Source organism: Muntiacus reevesi, chromosome 3 (assembly GCF_963930625.1).
Source record: "Muntiacus reevesi chromosome 3, mMunRee1.1, whole genome shotgun sequence".
Taxonomy (NCBI): Eukaryota; Metazoa; Chordata; class Mammalia; order Artiodactyla; family Cervidae; genus Muntiacus; species Muntiacus reevesi.
The window spans coordinates 116459209-116484584 of NC_089251.1; the positions used below are offsets into that span (position 1 = coordinate 116459209).

At 55.1% G+C, this 25376-nt stretch overlaps 1 protein-coding gene across 4 annotated transcripts in view; it reads left to right on the forward strand.

Moving 5' to 3' along the window:
• Window positions 1–25337, forward strand: part of NHSL3 (NHS like 3) — a 28003-nt gene extending 2666 nt beyond the window's left edge. For 2 of the 4 annotated variants that reach the window (XM_065930315.1, XM_065930314.1), the window contains exons 2-7: window positions 18776–18946; window positions 19032–19087; window positions 19381–19504; window positions 20059–20175; window positions 20283–22805; window positions 23235–25337. In XM_065930315.1, coding sequence (XP_065786387.1) covers window positions 18776–18946; window positions 19032–19087; window positions 19381–19504; window positions 20059–20175; window positions 20283–22805; window positions 23235–23257 — 3014 coding nt within the window. In that variant the 3' untranslated portion in view covers window positions 23258–25337. Of the gene's footprint in view, window positions 1–6922; window positions 7052–16629; window positions 16815–18775; window positions 18947–19031; window positions 19088–19380; window positions 19505–20058; window positions 20176–20282; window positions 22806–23234 lie in introns of those variants that run through there. The other 2 variants (XM_065930316.1, XM_065930317.1) reach the window with 2 other exon arrangements.
• The last annotated feature ends 39 nt before the right edge of the window (window positions 25338–25376 follow it).

A 25376-nucleotide genomic window follows, 5' to 3' on the forward strand; every position in this document is an offset into this window, starting at 1 on the left:
GGGGTAAGGCTTAAAGATCTCCTTGTCCAACCCATTCTACAGATAGGAAGAGGCCCAGAGAAAAGTGAGGGAACTTGGTAGAGTAGGAAGAGTATCAGAGGCAGGCAAATTGATGAGAGTTCACATTCCTGGCCCAGCGGTTAGCAAGCTTGGTGACACCAGGCAGGCAACTTCTCTGTGGTCTCATCGTTTCCATTACTCTCTTTGGAATAGAGGGGACCCTTTCACTGGGGTATCCGTCCAGGTAGACCCATATCCTTGATGGGTCTGTGAGCTTTCTCTCCAAGATTCTCACAAAAGAGGATGTGAAAATTACATGAAAGTGAAGTCACCATAGAAATGTAAGGGGTCGCTGTTATTGTGTTTGTGAGTTTATTTTATTTTATTTTTTTGTTTGTGAGTTTACTCACCTGAGTTGTAAGGACCCAGTCTGAAAGGAATGGACTCTGAGGTTGATAGGACAACTCTGGCCTGGGCCGTGGCCTGCTGCTTTCTTGGGCCATGTAATACCAGCAGGTTAGTAACCCCTCCAAGCCTCAGTTTCCTCATCTGTAAAATAGAGATGATAAATCCTGGCTTTACAGGGGTGTTTCAAAGATCAAATCAGATAACAGACATGCAAGTGCCTTGTGAACTGTGGAGCGTGGTGAGGATGGCAGGAAGTTGTTGCTGTTGTGATGCTGAGGACTTGAGTATTAGCTGAGTTTATTCTTATTTGTGTCTGGAAAACAATTCATTGCTTACACAGAAGGTGGAGTCTTACCTTTGTTCAATGGAGGACGCAGGCACAGAAAACATAAAAAAACAAAACAAAACACTCCCCAAAACAAGCAGGAATCCATATTTTTCAGAAATATCACCTGGACTCTAGACAAATATGTGGGGAGGAAGTGCTTCTGGGACAGAGGCCAGGACTGGAGCCCGGGAGATAATCGGGGGAGGCTTCCTGGAGGAGGTAAGCAGGGTGTGGAAGGAAGGCAGGGTGTTGGCTAATTTGAAGGGGAACATGAAGGCTGCTACATGCCAGACCCTGGCCAAGCATTTTCATGAATGTTTTCCCTTGTCCTCAACAACCTGGGAAGAAGTTTATAGGTGAGAAAATAGGCTCAGAGGGTAAAAGTAAGTTGGTCAAGGTCATTCAGCTTCATTCATTTGAAAAAGACATGTATGTGCTCAGTCATGTCCAGCTCTTTGCACAACCCTATGGACTGTAGCCTGCTTGCCTTTCTGTCTATGGGATTCTCCAGGCAAGAATACTGGAATGGGTTACCATTTCCTCCTCCAGGGTGAAAGAGACATATTCCTTACCATATAGTGTCAGGCACTGGTCAGGGTAAGGCAAATACTTGGGACAAGACAGGCATGGTTGTCACTTGCATGGAAGTGATGAACACAGCATGGTAGTGACAGAGCCACTCAGTTGGCCTCCCGAGGCCTCACTCCCCACACGAGATAATATGAGGTTGGAAGTGTTTCTGACTCTGGTGGGGAGTAACTGTAGAGCTTGGGACCACCTTTGGGGAAAGACATATGCCAGCCCTCCTGAAGGTTTCTCTCAGGCAGGGGCAGTGGCTAGGGGCGGGGGTACTGATAGTGAGAATTCAGGAGGTACCCTGCCAGGTTCAGCCGATTTGACCCCATGAACTTTGGCCCTCATTCATGGTAAACCGTCCTTGGCATGGGGTTACAGAGAGACTCCTGAGTGTGAGTTCTGCTTTGCCAAGTCCTGCCCCACTCTTGGCAAAGACACTCTCTTAATAAAGATGGGGTTTAATGGCCTCCACTGTTAGTGGCCCTTTCTCATTCTAGAATTCTGTGGGTTTGAAAATGGGCTGGAGGAGCAAGCCGGAAGGGAGGCTGGGGGTGGGAGCTGTGTTAAGGGAAGGAGAGCCTGCCTCTGGTCAGTTGGGTGGACATGACATCAGGACCCAGTGGCCTGGATGTCATAGGAAGGTGGGTGAGGAGAATGCAGGAGAATGAGGTGAATGGTGCCAAGTCTTCCTGCTGAGGAAGGGGCCTGTGTAGCTCTAAAGCAAACTGAGGACTCACAAGCACTTTGGTTAGTGGTCACTTTGCCTGAGTTCTGCGTGGTATCTCTTTGCCTGTCGATAAACACATTTCATGCAGTTCCACATTCAGTGCCATTGCATGCACTGATCCTCACCGAGGATGTGTTCCCTCTCCTTTTCCATCCAGAACTCCTATTCATCCTCAAGACTTGGTCCAGTGTCATCTTCTCTGTGATACTCCTGGGGAAATCACTGCCCTGGACTCTAGGGCAGGGTGCTCAAGCGATTTGGAGTTGGACAGGATGTGCTTTTCTGGCACCTTCTTCATGGGGAGGGGCATCTCAGCGTCCTTAGCCTGGGGCCTGGACTAATGTCATATGGGCTGGGATGCGTCCATGGGGGAGTGGCTTCCCCAGAGGAGTCTGGGTCTGCCTCCTCCAGACCCCTCTGAAGGAATGAGCATTATCTGCCCTGGGTTCAGATGGGAGATGGTGTCTCACTAATTTATTTCACAAATATTTCTTAAGTTTTTAATACTAGGTACTAAGTACCTACTACGGACCTGACTCTGTCCTGGGGATGAAAGAAAGACAAGATCCCAATCCTCATTAACTTCTCGATTTGAGGGGGTTGGTAGACACTGAGCAAGTAATTAAGGGTCAAGAAGTGTAACTAAGGAGGGAACAGAGAGATCCCAGGGGGGAGTCAAAGACAGCTTCCCCAGGTGACATGAGCTATAATAGAAGGATGAGGGGAAGCTGGGGTTGAGGCATTTGCAGAGCTGGAATCAGGCAAGGCTCCTGCAAGGGGTTGGGATCAGCTGGCTGTCCGGTTCCACGAGCACAGGCATCACCAGACATCACTATTCTGAACACCCTGAGGGCAGGATCTGGGCTGACTTGTCCTTTCCCTCTGCCCTGCCCAGCACAGGGCCTGGCCCTAAAAAGTGGCTTCGGGTGATAGGTGGGTGGTATGATATGGGTGCCCAGAGCATGGGCATCTCCAGATCCTAGGTGCTCAGAGCTGATGGCCTGAGATGTCATGGGGAGCCCTTATGGCACATACAGATGGGCATCTGAGGCCCAGAGGAGAAAGTGGCTTGCTGAAGGTCATACCGCCAGTCAGTGTTGGAGGCAGAACAGGAGCCCACACCTGCCAGGCTGACCTCAGCTTCCCCACTCCTTTGTCTTGACTTCAGATGGAAAATCCCGTTGCAGAGAGGGGCCTCTACGGGGGTGGGATAAGAAGAGCAGGAAGCAAGGCCAAGAAGGCCTCATTCATCCCCTCCCTTAGCTCTGACACCTTCAGGGGCCGTTTCAACTGCCTCTCCCTCCTCACGGAGGCCCCAAATCTGTACCCCCCCTCCCCTGCCCACCCCTGTGGCACAGGGCCCAGGTTCTCCTGGAAATCCCCCTCAGGCTGGGAGGGGGGGACCCCCCCCCCACCACCACTTTCTGCTCCTGAAGCAGGGCTGCCAGCGAGATCTGCTGCTCTGGGGCGGCTACACCCTGTGGCCAGAAAAATCTCTTAATCTGTTGTCTGCAGAGGGCAGAGGGGGAGCCTCCCTCCACCCACCTGCCCCTTGGAAATTCCCCTCTCCTCAAACCCTCAAAGCTGTCTCAGCTGCTCCTGGCCTGTCACATGCTGAAGAAAACTAATAAGAGGAGGCATTGTATATTGTTGAGGCTGCAGTGAATGTGCTGGGGTGGGGAGAGCAGGTACACCCCTCTGCCCCCATCTGAAGACCCCACCTCCAGCCCTGTGGCTGACATGGGGAAGGAGGTTGGTGGAACCAGCTTCCTTGTCCACCTCCCCACATTACTACACTCCCCAGGACTCTGGGCTCCATCCACTGTCCTGGGGGCCATCAATCAAGCAGGGCCACTCAGCAGGGTGCTCTGTGTTGGCATGGAGGGGTCAGACAGAGACAGCTCAGCCTGCCAAGGGCTCAGACCCTGAATCTTCCGTCAAAGTGCATGCTTCCCAGGAGGCTGCTGGTGGGGCCTCTTCTAAGTCGGATCTCCTGCCTGGTTACAGACACCCTCTCCTCCAAGTCCCTAGCCAGGTGAGGGTCAAGAGATACTCAAGCCTTGTCTTGTGGTTCCAGGAGTTCTGGTTCATTCGTCTTCCATATCACCTACTTCTTTCCACCAGTCATACCCCAGGATCTCCTGGGCACTTGGCTCATTGGTAGTACTCGTTCCCCCCCAGGCCCAGGAGCAAAGCACAGCCTTTCCAGTGGAAGGCTATAAGACTGGGGGAGTGCCTTAGCCTTTTCCAGCTGTGCCTTTTCACCTCCACCAGCACTTATGGTACCATCACCACCACCTCCGCCAGTTTCTGTAAAACATGTGGGACACATGTGTGCCAGACGCGATCTGTGCCTGGGGCTACTAAGAGGAGTGACAGGATCACTGTTCTTGAGAAACTTGTTTTCTGGTTGGACAGGGCGATGCCAAGTGCTGGTATGGGTGTGATCAGTACTGTATCAGCAGAGGGGAGCCCTGAGAACTGGGCTGCAAGGAAGACATGGAGAAGGACACTGACTAGCAGGGCCCTGGGGACAGGCAGAGGTGGAAGAGGAAGGAGCATGTGTGAGGCCTGGAGGTGTGTAGTGGGAAGCCACAAGCAGTTCTGTGTCCTGGGGCCCTGAGAATGAGAAGGGTGTGGTCAGAGATGAGGCTGAACTGGTGGGCAGGACTAGCTCCTGCAGGGTCTCCTGTGAAGGCCATGGCACCTTCTAAGCTCTCTGCATGCATGTCCTCACTCCATTCATGCCAAGGGGTTTGTATTTTACTCTTGTGTTTTCTGTCTGCTCTCCCATACCACCTTTCCCCTTCATGGGCTTCAGGTTCCCCACCTGTAAATTAAGGGAAATGGGCCAGCAGATCTCTGATGTCTCATCTAGCTCTGACACTGGGACCCTCTTCTCTGTGCAAATCAGGGAGTCTGGTGCACATGGCGTGGTATACAGTGTGTGCTCAGTAAATATCTTCTGGGTGGATGAATAAAATACCAGCCCCCAGGGGCTGCACTGTTGTCAACCCCAGTCTTTCAGCAAGAGAGGGAACTCAGGGAGAGTGTGGATCAGCTTTAATTCTCCCATCTTGCAGGGCAGGAACAGGGTGTCTTAGAGCCACTGGGCATAAGAGGCAGTGTGGTGTGGTGGAGGGACTTGCCCAGGTGGCAGAAAGATGAGCCATAAGGGGATTAGAACTGAGGACTGTGGACTCTCAGCCCAGTGGAGCTCTCTCTATACCAGGCTGCCCCTCGTTGGAGAGATTGTAGAGTGATCATAAAGGAGAGTCACTGCTCAGTAAGCAGGGCCCTGGGTAGGGCCCTGGACACAGGGGACTTGTGAGAACATGAGAAGTGGATGCCTTAGGCAACCTGGAAGGCTTTCAGAAGAGGTAAAGCTTGGCCTGGGCTTTGAGAAACAAAGACTTGTATAAGGGGAGATGAGAGAGGGGAACAGGTGCATAGACATGTATTGTTTCATGTATGTTTACCCATGTGCTCCATTACTTACACATACACCCCCCCACCCAATGTAGATATGGGTACATGTGTGCATGCTAAGTCGCTTCAGTTGTGTCCACCTCTTTGTAACCCTATGGACTGTACACCAGGCTCCTCTGTCCATGGGATTCTCCAGGCAAGAATACTGCAGTGGATTGCCATGCCCTTCTCCAGGGGATCTTCCTCAGCCAGGGGTCAAACCTGCATCTCTTATGTCTCTTGAATTGGCAAGAGGGTTCTTTACCACTAGCACCATCTGGGAAGCCCAGATATGGGTGTATCAAATAGACAGTTGCACAGTCATACTGATCCACAAAAGCACATGCAAATTACACAGTCTTAGAGACAAACCTTTTCACTTACATGCACAGAAGCAGACTGTTACACACTCAAATACACAAAAATCAGTGCTATTCCACCAGCTTGAGAGTCAAAATTACACAGGCAAATATGCAAAAACACAAATTGAAACCAATGTAAACAGACTCAATTATATGTATACAGGCATGCGGTCTCACTCAGATGACTACACAGAGAGGAACCTACATGTCCAGGGTTACAGATAACACAACTACACAGCCACATTCAAGCACACAAATACAAATGTCCAAGTATATGTCCTTCAAGGTCATGGAGAGGCACAGATAAAGTGGAGGGGTAGGTAGCTTGAACCAGTGGGTATTGGTCTCAGTCTGGGTTTGAGTACTGGCTCTGTAGCTTAATGCTGTTTGACTCTGGGCTCATCAGTTAACTTCATGGAACCTCAGTTTTCCCGTCTGTAAAATGGAGATGACAAAAAGTATACCTACCTTAATAGAGTTGTTTTGTGGATGAAATGAAGTAATGCATGAAAGCAGTTATCACAGTGCCTGGCACATACTATGTGCTATATAAAAGTGTTCTGTTATTATTTTGAACACGGTTACTACAGAAATATAGTCAGATAGATATATTTGTACAAACAAGCAGAGACGAGATACGCAGACACGTGACACTCACGGGGTAGTGGTTGGTTGTCCCTAGCAGCAGCAAGGTTTCAGACCCCGCCTCTCTGGAGCCCGGGCCCCTAGTTCTCTTGGTTCCACTGCAATCCTCAGAGGCAGGCAGTCCCTGGCTTGGGAGGGCGAGCGACTCGCGGGCCCCACCTGGACAGGCCCGGCCGTTCCCAGAGCAACTGGGCGGGGCGGCTCAGCAGGTCTCCCAGGTCCTTGGAGAGGTGGGGCCTGACGGAGCTGCGCCAGGCCCCGCCCCTTAACCGGCCACTCCCCTCCCCGGCCATTGGCCGCAGAGCCCGGGGGCGTGGCCGAGCCGGGGCTGGGGGCGCCTGCGGTGGCCGCCCGCGCTTCTCTTTGCCTCCCTCCTGTGGCTGCGGGCCCGGCGGCCGGGCTGGTAGGGCTGCGCTAGGGTTCCCGCGCCGGCTCCCGCGCCCACCATGGGCAACTCACACCACAAGAGGAAGGCCCCCAGCGGCCCCCGGGCCCGCAGCTTCTGGCGGTTCGGGCGGTCGGCGAAGCGGCCGGCAGGTAGGGGCTGGGGGTGGGGGCGGGGCAGGCGGGGAGGAGGGTCTGCCTGCCGCAGCCGCCGCCGCCGCTGCTGCCCCCTCCCGGGGCTTGTCGGGTGTGAGTTTGGGGGGGCCGGGAATCCCCCGCACAGACCCCACCCCTCACATGCAGACAGACACATGTACGCACGAATACCCGCGGGCGGGCACACGTACATGTTCACAATCTACACGGTCACATACACAACACCCACTGAGACGTATGGACATGCAGACAAAATCACATACACGTTCACACCCACACCATCGTGGGACCCACAGATCCTGAGACTCAGGTACACTTACCTATGTATACAGCTTATACAGCCACACAAACACCACCACACGCACAGGTTCAGGCACAATCATTCATGTAGGTAGAGTTGCCCAACGTCTTAGGCACACATATGTATACACAGGCTCAAAACTGCACAACCATCCACACCCTAAAGCACTTATACACACACAGACACACTCACGCACGCACATTTGGTCCCCAGGCTTTAGCCCCCACAGGCTGAAAGTTTGCAGGAGGGAGGGGAGACAAAGGTGAAGGGGAGAAGCAGGAAACTAGGGGCTGGAGACTCGGGCCGCCTCCATCTGGCGTGATCGGGAGTCGAACTGGTTCTCTGGGTTCCCTCCCCACCCCCATCCGCACCGCCGCTGCCTCTATCTGTCCCCCTTCCCCCCAACCCGCGGTCCCCGTGGTCGCTGCCGCATCTCCCCTTTTCAGTGCAGCCACCGAGCTGGAACGCAGTCCTTCCCGGCGTGCTGCGGGATCCCTCCGCGTGTCACATTCCATCCTCTAAGTCGGGGGGAGGGGGCCGAATTGGGAAGGCCTCCAGCTCCAGGGCTGGGAGCCGGAATTCCTGGTTTCCTCCAGCGGGTGTGGCGGTTCAGGGTATCCCCGCGTCCCAAGGGGTGTTATGGAGGAGGGGCTGTCGAGAGTGCCTAGTTCCCTCACCTGGTGAATCCAGACATGGGGTAGGGGCAGGACAGTGAGCCACCCACTACCCCACAAGGTAAGGGGTCTCCAACAGAGTCTGGTGTCTGCTGGTCTTTGAGAATGAGAGACTCCCAGAGAAGATGGCTTAGGAGGGCCTCCCTGTTGTGGTGGGGAATACACTCATGTATTCCCAGGTTCCACATTCCTAGAGGTTCTGAATTGAGCCTGATGATCTCATCCCTCCAGGCAGGGGGTGACAGAAAGGACCACGCCTGGGAATTAGGGGGTCTGTGTTTTCCAAGTGTCTCTGGTATGGGCTCAATGACCTTGAGCAAATTGCTTTCACTTTTCTGGACCTCCCTGGCTCCTAGAGGAGGCCTGTCTGTCAAATTAGGGCGGCGTAGCTTAGGTGACTTCTTGGGATCCTTGCAGTTTCTGGCTGGTTATTTCGTGGTGAAAGATACTGAAGTCTAGAGAAGGTGGGCTTATCCAAGGTCACTGCCTGCAGCGGTCTGAAGAATAATCATGGTTATTAGGAAGAAGGTTAGTTAAATTCTGGTAGGCTTCCTCAGATGCTGGGTTGATGAGAGACTCCTGAGCCTTCCAGTCTCCCTTCCCAGTAATCCTGAAATCTGGCCCGTGCCCACCTGTCTCTCTGCAGTGAGTGGGTGGGGCTGGGGCTGGGGCTCTCCATCTGCCCTCAGATGGCCACTCTAATCTGATGGTTTCCTGAGAACCAGCTGTGGGTCCAGACTTGTGACCATTTGTGGTAGGGGAGAGAGAGAGTAGGAGGGCTGTGTTTACAGTCGCCTGCCCTCCACCCCTTAAGGAAGAGGCCTGGGGCTTCTAGCAGCCCTTGTGTTCTTCCAGTTCCTGCTACAACTCAAGGGTCAACCAGGCTTTGAAGGTGTTCCTAAAAACCCAGAAAGCAATGTCAAGGCAACACAGAAATAAGTGTGGGGGCTAGGGAATATTCTAGGCTATATATTAAAAGGCTTTTGGGTTGTGGGGAGCTGGTATTAAAGAAGTTAACTGTTGGGACTTCTCTGGCAGCCCAGTGGTTAAGACTCTGCGATTCCACTGCAGGGGCCTAGGTTCAACTCCTGGTCAGGGAACTAAGATCCCACATGCCCATGTGGAATGGCAAAAAAGGGAAAAAGAAAAAAAGTTAACTGTATTGTTAACTGAACTTTGATTAGATAAGAGAACCTGGCCAAGGATGCACTTCAGCTGTGGGTATGGTCACGAACAAAGGCTTTGACATTGAGTATGGAGGTTGGAAAGAAACATAGTTGAGGCTTCTTCCTTTTGCCTGGGAGGAGAAAAAGTGAATGTAAGCTTCAGTCTTTTATTTTTACTTCTGCTGAGGATTCTGAGGCTTCCCTGGTCTCGGCCTCTGCTGACACAGGCCTAGGTATGGGACTGAGGCTTGAGTACTTACTTACTCATTGGATTGGTCTGTGAAAGGAATGGTCTGTGAAAGGCAAACAGAGAGGGCTGCACTCTACAGACCACAGGGAGCCAGTGAAGGTGTCTGAGCAAGGGAGGAGCCTATGAAAGCGGTGTGTTAGGAGGATGGCAGGTGCAGGCAGGACAGGTTGGGAGGGGGTGGTGTGGTGAGAGTAGACTCATAGAACAGTCTGGAGGCTGTTGCAGTAATCCAGGGGAGAGGTGGTGAAGTGAATGCTGGGGCCGGGGTGAGGGCTGTGGGAGTGGAAGAGGAGTGGCAGCTCAGAGACACTGGGAGGAGACGGCAGAAGTGATCAGACCCGGGATTAATCAGATGTTGAGCTCTGTGGGCCAGAGAGGGCTGTGAAGGCTCTGTGCCTGAGGCTGCTCGACTGGGGGATGGTAGCAGAGATAATGCAGAGATAGAAAAGAAAGTGAAGGTGCTTAGTCATGTCCAGCTCTTTGGACCCCATGGACTGTAGTCTACCAGGTTCTTCCATCCATGGGATTTTCCAGGTAAGAATACTGGAGTGGGTTGCCACTTCCTTCTCCAGGAGATCTTCCCGACCAAGGGATCAAACCCGGGCCTCCCGCATTGTAGGCAGACGCTCTACCATCTGAGCCACCAGGGAAGTTCTATGCAGAGATAAACCTTATGCTCAACCCTTTACATCAATTAATTCACATGTCCTCCAGCTGTTTTACAAGCCAGAAGCTATTCTCCCCATTTTACAGATGAGAAAGCTGGAGCTCAGAGAAGTTAAGTCACTTGTCCAAGGCTACTCAGCAAGGAGGTTGCTGAATGGGGATTCATACCCAAGCCTGTCAGATTTCCAAAGATTGCACTCTTAATTATTTTAGGTATAGATGGATTTGCTCCTATGATGGAGGGGCCTGCAGGTCCTCTGATGAAGAAAGCCTGAGGCCCTGGGAGACTGGGACCCTGTGGGGAGCAAAGGTGGAGGAAACACTGTGGAGGAAGGGCAGGGGTTGAGGACTAAGCATTGAACCCTCCAAGGGCTCAGCGAGGGAGCTGGTGGGCAGTGAGATGGGAAACTGAGTTTTAAGGAAGGGTTGGCCCTGTGTTGCAAATGTCCTTGAACCATAGAGAAGGGTGAGGATGGATGGGGAGAGGCCTCCTCAGTGCTGGAAAGAAATTGGAACCCGCTAGGATTGTTTGACCTTGGTTCTTAGGAATCCAACTCAATTCTCCCAGCCACAGGCCAGCTGGGCAGTTAGTCCTGGGAAGTTTGGGGGACTGGTGGAGGATGTGAACTGGGAGCTCAAGGAGTACCCTCAGCACCCTGCCCACCTCCTGTTCCCATATGCATTATGCTGTCAGGTTTACACACACGGCCCTCTTCCTGGTAGGGTTTATTTTTCCCACTTTGCAGGTGAAGAAACTGAGGGACAGGACCAAGTCATTGGTGGAGTCAGACTCCCCCTGCCTCTGGACCTGGAGCCCCAGGGCCACAGCTGGGAGGAGTGCTCCTGTTACCTCCCCTGTCCCCTTCCTTCTACATCTCTTTCATTTGACTAGGGTGGGACGACTTGTGATCAACTGTAAGTCTAGACTTGCTTGTTGGAGCCCTGGGCTTCCAGATAAAGGGCTGGGCCAGCCCTCTCTGGTCTGAGGGATCTGAGATAAGCTGAACCCCCTCGCTGCCCCAGGCCTTGACCCAAAGTGAGGGACCACTCCCCTCTTTCTCGGGGCAGAGTCATACATGCCAAGGACTCTTTAGAACTTGTCTCCCCAGCCCTCTCACCTCATAGAGACTGAGGCCCGAAGAAGGCAGTGCCTGGTTCAGGATTGGACTGCAGTGGAGGGGCAGTGAGAGCTCAGGCCTAGGACCTCTGACTCCCAGGACAGTGGGATATCCGGTGTGGGATCCGAACTCCCTTTCCTCCCAAACAGGGGGGTTAGAGCTACCAGATGGGGCTAAGTCACTGAGGAGCTGATAGGAAGCTGATGTTAAGTGTCCTTTATCAGACTTTATCTTAAAAATGGTTCTTAACGCCACTTGAGATTTGAAGAGCGCTCTGCAAGTGGATGGGAGAGGAGGCCTCTGGTGGCATGGGAAGAGCAGCGGCCAGTCTGAGCTGGCCTCACATCCTGACTCTGTCGTTATTAGCTGTGTGACCTTGGACAGGTCACTAACCCTAGGGGGGTGCCTTTGTATGACGAGGGGCATTTAGTGAGACCATGTGTGTCTCAGTCAGCACTCAGTCAGTGCTAGCTTATTTATTGTTGTAAGTAAAAAGGCCCCACGGGGCTTCTTGGGTGGCTCAGTAGGTAAAGAATCCACCTGCAGTGCAGGAGAGACAGGAGACATGGGTTCGATCCTTGGGTCAGGAAGATCCCCTGGAGAAGGGCATGGCTATCCACTCCAGTATTCTTGCTTGGAGAATTCCATGGACAGAGGAGCCTGGCAGGCTGCAGTCTTTGGGGTTGCAAAGAGTCGGACATGACTGAGTGACTGCGCGCGCGCACACACACAGACACACACACAGACACACAGACACTCACACACAGACACACACACAGACACACACAGACACACACACACACACACACACACACACACACCTGGAGAGGCAGAGCCTCCCTCTATGATAACACTTTGCCTTTACACTTGGTTGCGTGGCTTTAACTTTCCCAGGCACTCTATGAGTGGGGATTAGTCCCACCTTGCAGATACCCTGAGAGGCTGATTCGTTTGTTCAAGGCCTGGAATCCAGACCTGACTCCCAGCCTTTTTCTCTCCTGGCTTCATGGTGACTGCCTCTCTGGCATCTATAAAATGAGGATAATCATGCCTTGAAGGAACAAAGGAAAGGGTTTGGGAAAGTCAGAATCGCACCCTGGCCGAAAGAGATTATTATGTCATTGTCAGCAACAGATACTGACCCGGAAACTCATTATGACATTTACTAATATTATGGTAGCTAATTCCTCCCTGTGTTACTGTCTGTTCCCCCAGGCGCCTGTGGGTTGGGATCCTCCCCTCCCTGTCCCTGGCACTCCCTGCCCCCAATATTTACCTTAGAACCGGCCTGTCAGCTCTGCCCAGGCTGGGGCGGAGCTTTGCACTGAGAAAAGGAAGAGGGATTCCCATTGTGCAGAAGTGGGGTGCAGAGTTCCCCCACTTTGGGCCATGACTGAGGCTACTCCCCCCTTCCCCCTCTCCAACCCTTTAACTTCCCAAGATTTAGGGACACTAAAGCATTTGGAGTGAGACCTGGGTTCTGGGCTCAGCCACTTCCTGGTTGGGTGACCTTGAGCAAGTCACTTTCCCGCAAGTCACTTTCCCACAGGCCTCCTTGCACTCATTCGTAAGAGGGGAGCTCACATCTTCCTTTCAGGTTTCTTGTTCTTCGAGTTCTTTGAGACAGTAGAAGGGAAAGTGTGTCGAGAACTGTAAAGCGTCTCCACCTGAGAGTTAGCATTCACTTCCCTTTGTCTTGCCTCTAAGAATAAAATCTACCCGTGCTTTGGATGCTGCTCCTATAGGAAAGGAAGGCCCTGGTCCCCTCTGGGCCGTGGGTGGCCCACCAGTACAGTTGCGGAGAGGTTGAGACACAGGGGCCTCCAAACACCCTGGATCATGGATCCTGGCTCCAGAGCAAGGCCACCTGGGCAGCTGTGCCCTCCCCCTTCATTCCTCTCCCCTGAGTCAGGCCTGCCTGGCTGTGGGCGCGCCGCAGCCCCCGCCCCTTGCTTTGGAATGGGACAGGTTGAGGCCTCACCCCATGGAGGATGTTGCCAAGACAGGGTGTACGCATGCGCACAGGTGCATGTGGCCTTGGAGGGGCGGGGGCTCCCTGCCCGATTCCTGACTTCCCAGGGCGGGAGGGCCGCAGAGCCACGGATATGTGCACTTGCCTTCGTGTACAGGCAGCCACCTGGCAGGGCCCTGCGTGAATCTGTGCAGTGGTGCTCACGTGGCTTCAGGAGGCGTGGGTGTACTCTGTGGATGTGTTCGTGAGGGGCCCGCCTCTGGGGGTGGCCCCAGTGTGACATTTTGAAGGTGCGAGCTGCACACCTCTGCTGGTGGACGGCATCTGCAGGTGTGCTTCCTGGTGTGCCCTGTGTCTCGGGAGGCGTGCCCGGGATCAAGGTGTCTTCTCAGAGCCGGGAAGCCTCCTCCGCCGGGCAGGTAGGCGGAGGAGGCAGCGCGGTGAGCCTCAGCCCGGCTGCACCTCTGGACTCAGCCGGGGCCGAAGGTCCTGGAATACGGACTCCCAAGTTTGGCCTTTGCCAAGGTCCTTCCATCCTCTGGGCCTCAGTTTCTTGGCGAGGTCCGGTGCTCTCCACCCAAGACTCGGCTTGCTGAGCCTCTCCCCAGACGAGCTACAGGTGTGTCGACCTGTGGCTGAAGTGGCTCAGAGTGGCTTTGACTTGGCCAAGCTGCAGTTGGTTGGGGGCTGGGTGTTGCTGGGGGAACCAGATGTTATCAAGTGTAAGAGCCTTGGATCAGACCAGGGAATTTGCAGCTGTGGCCCTGACTGAAGGCTGCAGGCCTGGGACCTTGATGCTCCCCCCGCCCCTGACTTAGAAGAGCTCAGCCCTTAGTTTCCCTGGTTGGGGAAACTGAGCATGACTTGGTCCTGCAGGGTTGAAGACTCCAGTTTGGGGGCCAGCCGGAGCTTGGGTAGTCTCCAGGCTCTCTGAGCCTCACAGGTCAGTTACCAGGAGAGTACCTTTGAGCACCTACCTCAAAGGACTGTTGTCAGATCTGAGAGGGCAGAGACTGCCTTCCACCAGCATCTGGCATGGTGCCTGGCATGAATTAATCACCCTACAAGTGTCAGTCTACTGCTCTTTTCTGTTTGAGTGGGACTCACAAGAGGGGTGGATGGATCTGGCCTAAGAGGGAGGGAAGAGTCGACAATGTGGCCAAGAAACCTTCCATCTGTGGGGGTGATCTCCGCTTCTTCAGAGGGGAGATCAGGTTTGTAGCTGGCACAGTGGGCAGAACATGGCTTTTGGATTCAAGTGGTCTTGAGTGCCAATGCTGCCCCATCATTTACCAGCTTTATTATAATGCTTCCCCTCTCTGGTGTCCATTATTCTCATCTGTAAAATGGAGATAAAAGTGCCTGCTTCTTGGGAATTCCCTGGTGGTCCAGTGGTTAGGATTCTGGGTTTTCACTGCTGGGGCCTGGAGTTCAACTCCTGTTCAGGGAATGAAGATCCTGCAAGCTATGCAGTGCAGCCAAAGGGGAAAAAAGCCTATTTCTTTTTTTTTTTTTTTTTAAGCCTATTTCTTAAAAGTGTTGTTTAGATTTCAGTGATCTGTGGATATATACTATGTAGCCCCACAGAATTTTGTTCTCTGGAGAGTGAAGCCTCAGCTGTCTGCATGAAATGGACCGTAAGAAGTGGCACAGCAAGTGGAGAAGGACCAGCAGAAGGATCTTACGGCATGGGAGCCACTGTGAATTCTTAGATATCTAGGGACTCAGAGAGAGAGAGGTGTTGTGAGACAGGGATGTCCTTAGGTGAGTTTTGGGGGCTGCACTTTATGGTTCACAGACCTTCTCTTCCACAGTCTCAGCTACTCTTTTTTTTTCTGGCTGAACCGCCTGGCATGGCATACAAGATCTTAGTTTCCTAAGCAGGAAATGAACTTGTGCCCCTTGCAGTGGAAGCAGAGTCTTAACCACTGGACTTCCAGGGAAGTCCCTCAGCTAGCTACTCTTTCTGGAGTTGGCAGGGGCAATCTTTTTTAACGCCGTCAATACTCAGCTTAACCTTTAGTACTGACCTCTTGGGGTTTTTTGAATAAAATCCAGACTCTGGCAGCATCAACGGGGCCCTCCATGAACTGGCTCCTGCCTCTTCTCACCTGCTTTCTCTCCCTTGCTCACTGTATTCCAGCCACACTGGCCTCCTCTCTGTTCTGGGAAACCCACCCCACCACTCCTGCCTCAAGTCTTTAGGCCTGCTGTTGCCTCTTTCTAGATTCTGTGCCCAGCACTTGGCCTGGCTGGTTCCTTCTCATTCTTTAGGTCTTGCTTCCAATGACTTTCCTTTGATGCCCCCTCAAGTTACGCACTTCCTGTCATAGCTCCTCAGTCTTCACTATCTGAAATTATTCTGCTAGTTCATCTCATTCATGTATTCATCAAATATTTATTGAACTCATTGTATGTGCCAGACACTAGGGATATACTGGTGAACAAGGTAAAAATTCTCCATTAGCTATAACCCCTAGTACTAGTTTAATAAATATTTGCTGTTTAAATAAATGTCTTACAAAGAGTAGTTATTGGCCTTGTTTCCATAAGGGGTCGTTAACTTGTATGTGATGGAGCTGGATTTGAACCTGGATCTGAGTTCTCTGCAAGTGCCTTCCTGCCCCCACTCTCACTGCCCTCATCTATGAGCTGTTTCTTGGCTAATTCTGTTCTCCTTGCCTAGTGATCCAGCAGAGTCACTGAGTCACAGAGTGAGGCCATTGGGAAGGATCCTGGGCAGGAGGAGCAAGAAGTCTGTGTGGAAGGCCTGCCTCTGTTGGGTGGCCTTGCAGAGTTCACAGTGCTTCCTTCTGGGGTTGCTGATGTCACGTCACCCCAGTGGGAAGACAGTCCTTTGGAAAATCTGGGGCCGGACACACACACACGAGGGGCTGTTAGCACCTGCTACCGTGATGGGTGTCTCCCTGGCTTCCCAGCATGTGTCCTGGGCTGGCTCCCACTCCTCCAGAACCTCTGCCAGTGGCTTTGCCATCCCCACAGGCAGTCCTGAGCCTCTGCCTGGCCGCTGCCTGCTCTGAGATCCTTCCCCAGGGAAGCACCCTCACCAGCCAGGAGGACTTGGGGCTGGGCATCATGCCAAGTCTAGTCCAGTGGCTCCTCCACCTCCCATCTGGCATCTGGGACCCTTGCCTTAGCTCTGGCTCCTGACTATTTAGAAAAAGACTTGGGAACGTGACGGGGGTGGGGGGCAGTCAGCAAGCGGCCCCTGGAGTTAACTATCTTTGACCCTCCTAGTCATCCCCTCTACAAGAGCGGGGTATTCAGAGCCTCTGGGCCTCAGTTTCCCTGTCGGAGCCTGGGAGGGTTCCTGTCCCAGCCCCGCACTCGGGGGCGGTGTCGGCGGTGGGCGGGATCAGTGGCGAAGGTGGGAGGAGGACCTGGGAGCAGCCCCTCCCCCTCCTCTGGCTGGAGCCGGCGCTCTGCAGCTGGGCTCTGGCAGAGTCCCCTCAGCGCTGGGTTCTGGCGAAGGAGGCGTCGCCGGGTGTTCTGGAGAGGTCAGCGTAGGGGGCGACCCCAGTGGTGCCTGCGGTCATGGTGGTGTTCCTGGGCCGCCACCTCCCGGCGCTCCTCGGGCTCTTTAAGAAGAAGGGTGAGTGGGTGTGGCAGGGGGACTTAGATGAGGGATCCCCGACACCCCCATTTGCCAGGCCCTTCTGTAGGATGGGGGGTCGAGGCCGGGGAAGGTCGTGGGATGCGGGCTGGGGGCTGGAAATGAGGCCAGGCTGCCCTGTCGGCTGCGACGCCTTTGTCCGGTGCTCTTCCACTGCCTTTGTCTGCTCTCTGCTCGTTCGGAGGGCGGCTCTAGGTGTCTCTGACCTTGAAGCCTGCAGCCCTGGGGCAGGATTGCCTTCCTCCAGGGGTGCTCATACTTTGCTGGGTACATCCCAGTACTTCAGTTCCAAGAGGTAGGGCACCCCCTCCCAGGTGGGCTTGGGTGTGTGGGAGGATGGCCAGTGGGGAGCAGAATGAGGAGGAAAGTGGTGACCCTGGAAGTTGGGGAGCAGGTCAGGGAAATCCTGTTTGAAGGCCTGGGGGTTAGTTTTGAGGGGAGGGGGCCTCTCCCCACTTTCTTCTAGGATATGGGCTTTCAGGCCTGGATTAAGATGTAGGGGCCAGAGCTTATTAGACTTTTTGGGGGTGCCAAAGGGCCCCCAAGTGAGGGTATGATTCAGGAGGCCCCTCTGAGAACCTGTCTTGGCTCTGACTGCAGTTTGCTGGGTGACCTTAGGCACGACCTTTCCTCTTGGGGCATGTTTATGGACTTGTAAACTCTGGAGATTAGGGAGAGGGTCGCTGAGAGATGCACCCACCTCTGACCTTGTGGGTTTCCTGAGGATTCCCTGGGCAGGAGCTCAGCTGTTGAGGATGGGCTGAGGAAGGAGGAAGGGACGGGTCAGGTATCTGAGCTGAGACCCTGATCTTGGGGCGTGACCCTTTAAAGGGCTTGTTTTGTTCCTGTTGCTCCACAAGGTGCTGCCAAGGTCACGTGACCCCACGGAGCTTTTGCTTATGTTGTGGGTTCCATTTAAAGGGGAGCTGAGGCTGCACAGTGCTGACACAGACCCCTATTCCCAGGATTAGATGACCAGCTCCCCCACGGGCGGGGCCTGTAACAGGATCCTTTGTAATGGATCCCTGGCTCCTTGGCATCAGGGCCTGGGCCTTGAAGAGGGGGGGATACCTGGGACTGGTCCCCAAGAGAGGCTGGCTCTTCTGGGAGTGGAGGGGCCGGGGTCCGTCTTCTCCCCTCCCCTGCCTATCCTTCCATTAAGGGACAGCTGCATGGGTGAGGGGGGGATCCAGGAGGCCATATCCTTGGTTTACCCACACCCCAGGGCTTCTGGGAATCCAGTTAATGCCCGCCCCTTCCTAGTGTCCCCGGTGTCTTTTTCATGGACCTGGGCCAAGGGGGTGTACAGAAAGGTGGTTTGTCTTTCTGTAAAGTGGAGCTCAGAATCTGAAGACAAGAGAAATGTATTTGCTCTGGCCTGTGTGTACACTGGAGTGTCTTACACGGGCCTCTGAGTGACAGTTGTGTGTATATATGGGTACTGTTTGCATAGATACTGAATGGGGACTGTGGGAGTCATGTGTATACCTGGGGGCTGGGTGTGCTGTGGTGTGGGCACGCAGATGTGGTTATACTTGGATGCTATTTGTTTGTATACACACTGAACGAAGCCTGTGGGTGTTGTGTGCATCTATAATGGGCGTATGTGCCCCTATATGGGGCCCTTTGTGTCGTGTGGGTACTCAGATACATGTACACCCGGATACAGCTTGAGTATGTATCGCGTTGGCCAAAAAGTTCATTTGGGGGTTTTTCCATAAGATGCTATGGAAAACAAACTTTTCAGCCAACACAATTCTTGGGGGCTGTGTGTATGGAGTATATACCCAGGGACTGTGGGTTGTGAGTACAGACTAGGAGAAGTCTGTACCGGGCAGGTGCCCCGTGCACTGTGGGGACTGTGGGTGCCCTTGCTCCAGTGCATTCGCAGGACCCAGATGCCTTTGGGCCTTACTTTCCTTCCTCCTCCATCCCACCAGGCTCTGCCAAGGCCGAGAGCGACAAACGACTGAGTGTAGGGCCCGGCCAGGGTCCAGGGTCTGTAGTGGATGACCACCAGGACAATGTCTTCTTCCCCAGTGGGCGACCGCCTCACCTAGAAGAGTTACACACACAGGCCCAGGAGGGGCTCCGTTCCCTCCAGCACCAAGGTAACTGCCTCCCTCCCCGTCCAGCGATGCTTTCAGCTCGCAAAGTCAGGGGCCTGGCTCAGCATACCTGTCTGATGTCTTTCAGAAAAACAGAAACTGAACAAGGGTGCCTGGGACCATGGAGACACCCAGAGCTTACAGGTGTGCCCCGCCCCCAGCTCAGTCCTGACTGTATTCCTCCCTCCCTGCTTGACTTGACCTCTGCCAAGTATGTCTTTGAACCTTTCTGGATCTGTTTCCTTTCTGTATCATGAAAGGCTGGACTAGTTGCCCACTGAGGGCTGGTCCAGGGTAGCTCTGGTTGATGCCTGCTCAGTGCTAGGTGACACTGGGGCAGGTTAGGAGGGGTGAGTCAGAAGTTCAAAAGGGGGAGCCTGCGGAGGCAAGGGTCAGCCCCATTCACACCTCTGGGTTGATCCTTCTTCTCCTAACAGTCTTCCCGCACTGGGCCAGATGATGATAGCATCTCCTTCTGCAGCCAGACCACGTCCTACACGGCTGAGAGCTCCACGGCAGAGGACGCGCTCTCCATCCGCTCTGAGATGATCCAGCGCAAAGGTGTCTGCTCACCCGCTGGGGATTCTTGGGCAAAGGAGGGGGAAGCGGCGGGCAACCAGCACGTGCAGCTTTCCCTTTTCCCCCTAATCCAGTGTTTCCCAAGACTCTGTGACTCAGTGAATTCAGGAAACATAGTACCCTATGTCCTCTTGGAGATTCGTGATGAACATTAACTGAAAAGCAGGATAGTTCAGAGTTGAAACCTGGGTTTGAGCCTCGTGTTGATACAGCTGTGTGATCTTGGGCCAACCCTTTACCTCTCCGTTTCTGTTTGATGTTCTATAAAAAGGAGGAGAGGAATACTTACCTTATGGGAACAAATGCCAAGTGTTTAGAACACATAATAAGTGTTCACTAAGTGGAAATTATCCTTGTTGACCTAGTAGAACCTTGCGGAAGAGCATTTAGCTTTAACCCAGTTAAAGCCCATGCCTACTTGACAGTGGAAAATCTTTTTTCACAGAGCTCTTATTAATATTCTGTAAAAGTCGTGCTTGGCGGAATGTGCTCCAAGACCTGCTCTAACAGTTTCTCTCCCCTGGACTGGCCCCCAGGCTCCACCTTCCGGCCCCACGACTCGTTTCCCAAACCATCTGGAAAGTCGGGGAGGCGGCGTCGCGAGCGGCGGAGCACCGTGCTGGGACTGCCGCAGCACGTGCAGAAGGAACTCGGTGAGCACCCCTATGAGGAGGCTGCGGGTTGGGAGCCCTGGCCCACGCCTCCGCTGACTCCTACCCACATCTCCGCTGACTCCCACGTCCTCCTTGGTCCGTTCCAGGCCTGCGGAATGAGCGTGAGGCACCAGGTACGCCTCGGCCTCTAGGTCCACGGGATGCTGTGCGCATTCCCACAGTGGATGGTCGTCCGGCAGGCCCGGCCGCGGGGCCGGGGGCCAGGGTGTCCCTGCAGGCGCTGGAGGCAGAGGCCGAAGCCGGGGCCGAGGCCCTGCTGCAGCGCCACATCGACCGCATCTACCGCGATGACACGCTCGTCGGCCGGTCCATGGGGGCCCGGCCCCCGCCGCTCACCCGGCCCATGTCCCTCGCAGTGCCTGGACTGACGGGAGGGGCCGGGCCTCCAGAACCCCTGAGCCCGGCCATGTCCATCTCGCCCCAAGCCACCTACTTGTCGAAGCTGATCCCACACGCCGTGCTGCCGCCCACCGTGGACGTGGTGGCCCTGGGCCGCTGCAGCCTGCGCACCCTGAGCCGCTGCAGCCTGCTCTCAGCCAGCCCGGCCTCCGTCCGCTCTCTGGGCCGCTTCTCCTCGGTCTCCAGCCCGCGACCCCGTAGCCGCCACCCTTCCTCCTCCAGCGACACCTGGAGCCACTCTCAGTCCTCCGAGACCATCGTGTCTGACGGCTCCACCCTCTCCTCTAAGGGTGGCTCTGAGGGCCGGCCAGAGAGCTCCGTGGCCAACAGTAGCGTGGCGCCCCCTCCCCCGGGGGGCAGCGGGCGGGGCTCTCCCAGCGGGGGCAGCACCGCGGAAGCCTCGGACACTGTCAGCATTCGGAGCGGGGGCCAGCTGTCTGGCCGGAGCGTGTCCCTACGTAAGCTGAAGCGGCCCCCGCCGCCTCCCCGCCGGACCCACTCGCTACATCAGCGCAGCTCAGCGGTCCCTGATGGGCCCTTGGGGCTGCCTCCCAAGCCCGAACGGAAGCAGCAGCTGCAGCCGCCCCGGCCGCCCACCACTGGAGGGTCGGCAGGCATGGCGGCCCCACCCTGTCCACCCAGCTCGGCAGGTGGCTGGGTGTCTGGCTTGTCTCCGAGTGGCTCCCGGCGCCCCCCACGCTCCCCGGAACGGACACTCTCACCCTCCAGTGGATACTCGAGCCAAAGTGGTACCCCTACCCTCCCTCCCAAGGGTCTAGCAGGGGCCCCTGCTTCCCCAGGCAAGGCCCACCCCCCCAAACCAGAACGTGTCACTTCCCTTCGATCTCCCGAGGCCTCCGTCTCCTCTTCCCTCACGTCTCTGTGTTCCTCTTCCTCTGATCCAGCACCCTCAGACCGCTCTGGTCCTCACATGTCCACCGCCCTGGGTGACAGGTTTTTCATACCTCCTCACCCTAAGGTGGCCGCCCCCTTCTCCCCGCCTCCCTCTAAGCCCAAGAGTCCGAACCAAGCTGCCCCTGCTCCTGCTATAGTCCCTGGACCCGTCTCTACCACCGCTGCCAGTCCTGAGTCCCCACCCACTCCGCAGACATCCCTGACCCCACCTCAGGCATCTCCTGCTGCCTCCAAAGACCAGTCACCCCCTCCGTCCCCACCCCCATCTTATCACCCACCCCCACCCCCCACTAAGAAGCCAGAGGTGGCTGAGGGGGCCCTGTCTGCCCCGGAGACTGCCGAGGAGCCCCTCCAAGATCCCAACTGGCCCCCTCCCCCGCCTCCTACCCCAGAGGAGCAGGACCTGTCTATGGCCGACTTCCCACCACCCGAGGAAGCCTTTTTCTCAGTGGCTAGCCCCGAGCCCACAGGCTCTTCACCCCTCCCGGAGGCCTCCTTACCTGCTGTTTCCTGTCAGAGCCAGCCCTCTGGTACCCCAGACCCTCCTCCAGCCCCGCCAGCCCCACCTGCTGCTGGCTCTGTCGCCGGGCTTCTGGCTAAGGCCCCTCGGAAGGAGCCGGTGGGCTGCAGCAAGGGCGGGGGCCTTCCCCGGGAGGATGCCGGCGCGCCCCTGGTCACACCCTCACTCCTGCAGACGGTTCGGCTGCGCTCTGTGGGCGCTCCCACGGTGGCTCCAAATCCAGCATCGGGGCCATCGCCCCCCCAGAAGCCACTCCGAAGGGCCCTGTCTGGGCGGGCCAGCCCTGCGTCTGCCGCCTCCTCGGGGCTCCACGCGGCTGTTCGGCTCAAGGCCTCTAACCTGGCTGTCAGTGCGGGCCCTGTGGGTGCCCAGCCCAATGGACCACCTGAGGCAGAGCCACGGTCCCCTGCCTCTACGGCCAGCTTCATCTTCTCCAAGGGCACTAAGAAGCTGCAGCTGGAGCGGCCCGTGTCCCCGGAGACCCAGGCTGACCTCCAACGGAACCTGGTGGCTGAACTAAGGAGCATCTCAGAGCAACGGCCACCCCAGGCCCCGAAGAAGCCACCTAAGGCCCCCCCGCCCGTGGCTCGCAAGCCTTCTGGGGGCGTCCCTCTTCCCACCTCCCCCAGCTTTCCTCGGGCTGAGCCCCTTACTGCGCCTCCCACCAACGGGCTCCCCCATGCCGAGGACAGGACTAAGGAGGAGCTGGCAGAGAATGGAGGTGTCCTGCAGCTGGTGGGCCCAGAGGAGCAAAAACTGGGCCCGCCCAGTACAGGTACAGTGGGCTGGGAGGGGTAGGATGTGGATTCCAGCACTGATCATGGGACACAGGTATCGGAAATCCTGCCCTTAGGCACTTGCTCTTGGATCTTGAAGGTTTTTCTGGTCTCAGGGTGTCTAGGAATGGTGACCTGTCACCTTCAATGAGCTCCATTGGAGTTTGGTATGAGGGTCTCTGGAGTCAGACCTACTGAGTTTGAATTCCAGCTCTACCATTTTACCCACCCATCCTGGCCTTGAGTTCCTCACTGTGAAGTGTGAGGAGTGATACTTTATAGAGGCAGAGGGAGCATTTGTAAAATGTCAAGTCCCGTGCTGTTGGCGTGGTCAGTAAAGCGAGGGGGTGAGGATGTGCCCTGGGATCTTAGTGGCCAGAACCAAACTCGGGGGCCCTTGGCTGAGTGTCCCTTCTTTCCCTCTGCAGACCCACAGAAAGAGCTGGCCTGACCACCAGACTCCTCGCTGGCACTGCTGACCCATCCCAGGAATACATTCTCAGGGACCTGAGCGGCTCCGAGGATGAGAGGATATGGCAGACACAACCTAATGGGGGGACGCCTGCAGCCTTAACCTCCATGGCCTTCGGTATTTATGCAAGCCTGTGTGGACCCTGTCCTCCAAGTCACCCAGCTCTCATGCCTTTTCCTGAATGGACTCACCTCTGGCAGCTGCCGCTTCAGTCTTGGCCTTAGCCTCATCTTGGAGGAGGTAGCTGGTGGGAGTGGATGTCTGCGCTCCCTGCTGGCTTCAAGGCCACAGAGATGGGGGACCAGAGCACCTCACTTTTTTTTTCATATCCAAATCATGCACATGCTGTAGTCCAGAATCAAAGCACTTTTGAAAAGTGGCTGCATGTCCATCCCCCTGGGCCCGTGAAGCCACATTCCAAGGGCCTGTTTACACGGCAGCAGCATCAGTCCCCAGCAGCCAGCCCATGGCTGGGACTAACCTGTCCCCCCCTCTCCTCCGATCGTTTGCTCCTTTTTCTTAGTTCTTGGAGATAGGCAAGTCGTATTCCCACAGGCTTCTCCAGGCTGGAGGCAGGAGTGGGGCTGTGGCATTCCAAAGCACAAAAGGTGCAGCGGGGATTAGCCCCTCTGTGCCTCAACTTACCACCAACCAGCTTCCTGCCTTCTAGTTCTGCCAGGTGCTTCATGCAGAGGACAGGAAGTGGGAGCCTGTCAAGGTCCAAATGGGTGGTGGAGAACACCAGAGGGGAGGTTCACAGGCTCACTCAGCCCTCTGAGAACAGAACAGGGAGTCATTTCATGGGTCACTTGGCCCCATTTCACTTGATCAGGTTGGGGTGGGCGAGCACGACTCTTTAGAGGCAGGAGCCCATGGGCAGTGGCAGAGCAGGGTCCCTTTCAGCTTGGCAGGAAGTGCTGAGGACGTGGATTAAAGGGTGGGGCTGGGGCCGGCAGGGAAGAGCTGCTTTGGGCAGTGGGCTGGCCCTGGCCCTGTGGATTTCATCCGGACCTTCCTTCGCTCTGCTCTGTGCATGTCCTTTCTGCAGCTGCCTGTAGGTGCAGGTGGTTCCACTGGGGGGGTGCTGACGCTGAGTGACAGGATGGGAAGCCAAGGGTGCATTCTATTCCAGACTTTTCCCTAGTCAAAGCAGGGGCACTTGATGCTCCTACGGGCGGGCCGGGTGGTTCTCCCCTGTAGATGTCGGTCTCTGCTACTGATCTTTCCTCCAGGAATCTTACCGATCTTTCCATTTTCAACCTGTGCCACCTATGTTGGTAAGCTAGTTTCCTTCAAGGTTCTACGGGGGTGACCCTAGTGCTTCCTCCCGCTGCAGTGTGGCTGTCACCAGGGTCGCCCCTTCTGTATTACCTTTTTAGCTGCTTCTCCTCCACCCAGGAGACAGGTTGACCTTCTCCCAGAACAAGAGCTAGGAACACAGGGGATGTAGTTGGAGAGCCCAGGTTCCTCTGGCCCTCTCTGCTATCTTCTCTGTAGCTATAAACCAGTGTTCTTCCCTGCCCGCTGGGTATGTCTTGTGCCTGCCCAGTAGGATGGGGAAGACAGTTGGTAAACCAGCTCTGCTCAGAGCTCCTGATCAGCCTCCTGGGAATGAGGGACTAGGACCAGGCCAAAGCTTCCATGTCATCAGGCCTAGGCAGCAGCCAGAGCTGCTGGAGGTGGGAGGGAGCCCACCTTCTGTCTCTTTCCCTCCCCCTGTTACTCCTTATCTTCAGTGAGTCCTCTGGGCTTGTTTCCCCACTGGGTGGGACAGAGTTGAAAGCAGAAGGGAGGATCTCCCAAGAGGCAATCCTTTGTCCTCTGGGGTAAATGAACTTGACCTAGTGCACATGGAGACCAAAAGCCTCTGGTTTTTAATTTCCATAAAAATGTTAGAGAGAGAAGTATATAGATAGATATATATATATATTTCTTTAAATTTTTGAGTCTTTGATATGTCTATACAATCTGTTCCTTCTGCCCTGAAGCCGGAGTGAGACACATGGAAAAACTCTGTGTGGGTTTCATTCGAAGGTGTTAATTAAATGATTAAAACTTGGCTGTGGCTGCCGCTGCTTAATGGGGAGGGTCAGGGTGG